This window comes from Mus pahari, unplaced genomic scaffold (genome assembly GCF_900095145.1).
Source record: "Mus pahari unplaced genomic scaffold, PAHARI_EIJ_v1.1 scaffold_5086_1, whole genome shotgun sequence".
In the NCBI taxonomy this organism is placed as follows: Eukaryota; Metazoa; Chordata; class Mammalia; order Rodentia; family Muridae; genus Mus; species Mus pahari.
Window position 1 is genome coordinate 3190 of NW_018391894.1, and position 5428 is coordinate 8617.

At 44.1% G+C, this 5428-nt stretch overlaps 1 protein-coding gene across 1 annotated transcript; it reads left to right on the forward strand.

Moving 5' to 3' along the window:
• Nucleotides 1-2361: 2361 nt before the first annotated feature.
• LOC110314734 (mas-related G-protein coupled receptor member X1-like) lies at nt 2362-3373 on the forward strand. The gene is given in 2 exon segments (XM_021188968.1): nt 2362-2831; nt 2833-3373. Coding segments are annotated over 2 exon segments (1011 nt in total).
• Nucleotides 3374-5428: the final 2055 nt, after the last annotated feature.

Here is a 5428-nt window from a genome sequence, read left to right on the forward strand (position 1 = left end):
TTGCTCCTAGCTGGGTAGGGTCAGAGTGTTCCTGTTTTGAAAATCTACATACATAGACAGATGATGCTGAAATAAAACGATCAGTATGCCAAACTCTTGAGTTTGCTGAAAGTAGGTTGCTGTCTGAAAATTGCCTTTGGATAAATCACATTAGGGTAGCATTTAGTTATTTTCTGGACCCAAATCCTGTGTCCTGTATATAGGTGATCCTGCTGAAGTCAACCTCTGTGTCTTGGATACATTCCAATGGGGAATCTGGGATGGTAACTATCACTGTTTTATGCTGGATTGGCGACTGAACAGTCAAAACACTGAATTCTTGCTGCATTGGGAATGTTTTTATTTTATTTTTATGTTTATTTTTATTTTATGTTGTTTTTATTTTATTTTCTTAAAGACAGGGTCTCATTATGCTTCCCAGATTGATTGCCCCAAACTCCTGGGCTCAAGGGATCCACTTTCCTCAGCTTCCAGAGTATTAGAACTACAGCTAGGACTATACTATGAGAGTAGTGTTAGGATTATGCTACAATGCCTGTCTTGTTGTAGTATTTTGAAGTGTATTACTTACCGCTTCAACATTAGTGCTCTGTTATTTTATGGATCCTGTGCAGTGATTCTTATGCTGTGTATTAGAGGCCTATTTACTACTACTTGTCCATCCAGTTTGAAATAATTTTTAAATAAGCACATAAAGTTATGACAGCCCCCCTCCTGACAAACACTTTGAATAGGGTCTTTCTGGCGATGCTCAGGATAGTTTTCAACTCCTAAGCTCAAATGACTGCTTGTGGACGTTGTACATCGTGGTGCGGAGCCTAGTGCGCACCACGATGTACAACGTCCACAAGCAGGTTGCAACCGACACATACACCATGCACACAGCAAAAATTCCCCAGAAGACCATTCCTCCCCAATCCTTGAGGAAGCTGAAGGTCCTCTGTATCATCTTCAACCACTGCTGAGTGATGGCAATCTCCATACGGATGTTATATGCCTGTAATTCTTTCATCCTGTTTCATAGGACAAATTAGCTGCACAAGAAAAATTCTGAAATTGTACAAAGGTTACACTTAGCATTATGATTTGAATATATGGAAGGCAGTATTTTGGAAGCACCATTTACACCTGACACAAAGACTAATTGCTCCAGAATATCTACAGTAAGAATCCAGTTTTCAGCTGAGGGTTAACAAAGGAGTTGAGCCAGCTGCTTTGATTTAAGTGGTAATGAGGGCACCTAGCTCAAACATGAATCAGGGTCTCCACTGTCAGATGATTCATCTAAACTTCCCTCCTCACTCTCTTGTTCTTTAGCCTCTTTTCTCCTCTGCTGGCTTCTCGTTTGCATTTTTCTGCTTCTGCTGCATGAGACTTTATACCGTGGACATAATTTTAGATGTCTCACTGGAGCTGCAGTAGTTGGCCTTGGGCAATTAGGAAAGCAATCTCTTTTAAAATACCCAGTCTGGCCACAGGAAAACTTTTCTAACTCAGCAGCATACCCTACATTCCTGCCCACCAGGCAAGATTTAATTAAATCCAAATTATTAGCAGCTGCACCAACGTTCTTATTTTCATTTTTAAAGCAATCTCCTCCTGCTCTCTTCACTTTTAAGTTCATCTCTGTGCTGAGAACCTAACTCAGTCCAGTAACCCCGGGATCTTTGTCTCTGTTTGGAGAACTTTCTGTTATGTCTCTTTATGGAGAACCTTGTTAAATCGTCCCTGCTCTGGGATCCTTCAAAATTCATTCCTGCCCCGGGATCCTTAAAGGCCTTACCTTATTTCACTTTTGCTTAGCACCTGCTTCCCGGTGACCTTGCTCTAGCCTCTATGCTTCCTCGAGGTCCTTCCCTAAACTCCTGGGGTTGTAAGTCCTACTTACCGTGGACTTACCCTGCTGGCAAACACTGACTGCTGAAAGTTCTGAACTCTTCAGTGGGGGAGTTGGTTCCCCATCTGGGCCATTTGTCACATCCTCTGTTGACCACAGCAAGGAAGACGCAACACCCAGTTCTTCCAACAGCAGTTTATTCAGGAACCTTGAACAATCTTCATCATGTCCCTCTTCATCTCCCCTGAGCCCTGGGATACAAGCCCTTTTATACTCTTATCCACTCCAATCGTGCGGCAGGCCACGTCACCTTACCAGGCGCGCGGCCTCAGCCAACCAGAAGAGCAGGAACATATCACCACCAAATATGGACCTGTTTACCACAAGCTCCATAGCCAACAGGTGCCATCTTTTAAGGTGTGGCTTCAGGTAGCCCAGGGGAGGGGCCGTGGCCTCCTACAGACAACAATATCTAAATTATTTTATGACCGCCAGAAGAAGGGTCAATGTTAATGTACTCAAATATGGTCTGGGTTCTCAGGGACAACACTGGAAGATTTGTGAGCATGAATCCAACCATCTCATCCCACAACACAGAATCTACACCACTGAATGAAACTGGTCATCCCAACTGCAGTCCAATCCTGACCCCGTTCTTCCTGGTCCTCATCACTGTCCTGGAGGGACTGGCAGGAAACACCATTGTACTCTGGCGCCTGGGATTCTGCATGTTCAGGAAAGCCATCTCAGTCTATGTCCTCAACCTGGCTCTGGAAGACTCCTTCTTCCTCTGCTGTCACTTCTTTGACTCTCTTCTAAGGATCATTGAATTCTATGGCATCTATGCCCATAAATTAAGCAAAGAAATCTTAAGCAATGCAGCAATCATTCTCTATATCTCAGGCCTGAGCGTCCTCAGTGCTATTAGAACAGAGCCCTGCCTGTCAGTATTGTGGCCAATCTGGTACCACTGCCACTGCCCAAAAAACACATCAGTTCATATGTGCCCTAATCTGGGTTCTGTGCTTTCTCGTGGGCATCCTCGATTGGTTCTTCTCAGGATTCCTGGGTGATACTCATCATCATTTGTGGGAAAATGTTGACTTTATTATAACTGCATTTCTGAGGTTTTTATTTATGCTTCTCCCTGGGGCCTGTCTGGCCCTACAGGTGGGGATTCTCTGTGGTTCCAGGAGGAAACCCCTCTCCAGGCTGTACGTTACCATCTCTCTCACAGTGATGTTCTACCTCATCTGTGGCCTGCCTCTTGGGCTTTACTTGTTCCTGTTATACTGGTTTGGGGTTCATTTACATCATCCCTCTTGTCACATTTACCAAGTTTCTGCAGTCCTGTCCTGTGTAAACAGCTCAGCCAACCACTACATTTACTTCCTTGTAGTCTCCTTTAGACAGTATAGAAAGCATCGGTTCCTCAAAATTGTTCTTAAGAGTGCTCTGGAAGACAATCCTGAGGAGGACAAATATACAGACAGCCATCTTCAGAAAACCACTGAGATGTCAGAAAGTAGATGTTGAGAGTCAACACAACGTTAAATTATTTTTCCCTCAGAAATGCCTCAGTGATTGCAATGCTTTCAATTGTTTATTTTCTTTTAAATCCAATTTTCTTATACTTCTCAAAGTAGTCAGAAATGAGAATTTCTCCAACATTCTTGGCACTGTCAAAGAATTTATCAAATATCCTCCAAAAATTTCTCACAGAACACTTTTTTGCAATTTTGTTTTCTTTTCACTTTTTATTTTTTATTAGATATTTTATTTACATTTCAAATGAAATCCCCTTTCCTGATCCCCTCAGAAAAACCCCTTATCCTCTTGCCCTTGTTCACCAACCCATACACTCCCAATTCCTGTCCCTGGCATTGCCCTATCCTGGGGCATAGGGCCTTCACAAAATCAAGGGTCTCTCCTCCCACTGATCTGACAAGACCATCCTCTGCCACACATGCAACTAGAGCCATGGGTCCCTTCATGTGTACTCTTTGGTTGGTGGTTTAGTCCCTGGGAGCTCTGGTGGTACTGACTAGTTCATATTGTTGTTCCTCCTATGGGGATGCAAACCCCTTCAACTCTGCCAGTCCTTTCTCTAGCTCCTCCATTGGGAACCCTGTGCTCAGTTCAACGAATGACTGTGAGCATACACTTCTGCATTTATAAGGCACTGGCAGAGCCTCTCAAGAGACAGCTATATCAGGCTTCTGTCAGCAAGCACTTGTTGGCATCTACAGTAGTGTATGAGTTTGGTGACTATATATGGAATGGATCCCCAGGTGGGGCAGTCTCTGGATGGCCTTTCCTTCAGTCTCTGCTCCACACCTTCTCTCTGTAACACCTTCCATGGGTATTTTGTTTCCCCTAGTAAGAGGGACCTAAGTATCCACACTTTGGTCTTCCTTCTTCTTGAGCTGCATGTTGTCTGTGAATTGTATCTTGGGTATTCTGAGCCCTTGGGCTAATATCCACTTATCAGTGAGTACATACCATATGTGCTCTTTTGTGACTGGGTTACCTCACACAGAATGATATTTTCTAGTTCTATCTATTTGCCTAAGAACTCCAAGAATTCATTGTATTTAATCGCTAAGTAGTACTCCATCATGTAAATGTACCACATTTTCTGTATCCATTCCTCTGTTGAGGGACATCTGGTAATAGAATTAAAGACTCAGAAATGAACACATACACATCTGGTCACTTGATCTTTGACAAAGGAGCTAAAACCATCCAGTGCCGGGTGATGGCTAAGGCCAGGAGACCGCTCCCGGGCAGACACCCCTCCTCGGTCGGGATAAGCGCTGGATGACTGGAACCAGAAATGGGATCCTTCCCAGAAGCTGTGACACCTCGCCAATCCGCCCTCTCCCTGGCAGTGCACTGGAGCAAAGATGGTTCACCTTCCAGCTCAGGCTTTGAGACTCCTCCAGGGCAGACACCCCTCCTCGGGTGGGAAAGGTGCCGGGTGATGGTTCAGGCCAGGAGACTGCTCCGGGGCAGACACCCCTCCTCGGGCGGGATCTAAAATATTTTTTAGATGCTAGGACTTCACCCATGGGGACAGACAGAATTAAGTTTACCATGAACTCCAGATAGACTTGACTAAGTACTCTTCTACTTCTTAGTTGCTTAAGTTTGCTCAGAAATGGATTTATTGGTATTAACTCCTTAATGTCTGTCATTTGCATACACCCCATTGTGGTCTCAGATCAACCTGAACAGTTCTCATCCCAGAAATGAGGAACAGTCCAAACCAAACCAAAAAGAGCTTTCAGAGACAAGGAGGGAAGTTAAAAAAAAAAAAAAAAAAACAAATTGAACTCATGCTGGACATGGTGGTTGCATGCTTGTAAGTCCAGAACTTGGGAAGCTAAAGCAGGGAGAGAGAGAGAGAGAGAGAGAGAGAGAGAGAGAGAGAGAGAGAGAGAGAAAGAAAGAGAGAGGCTAGACCTGGGCCTGGACCTGGGCCTGGTGTGAGCTTTTTTGAGACATTAAAACCCACCCTCAACCCTCAAGTGATGCACTTCCTCTAACAAAGCCATACCTCCTAATCCTTTACTTTTTATTAATTAATTT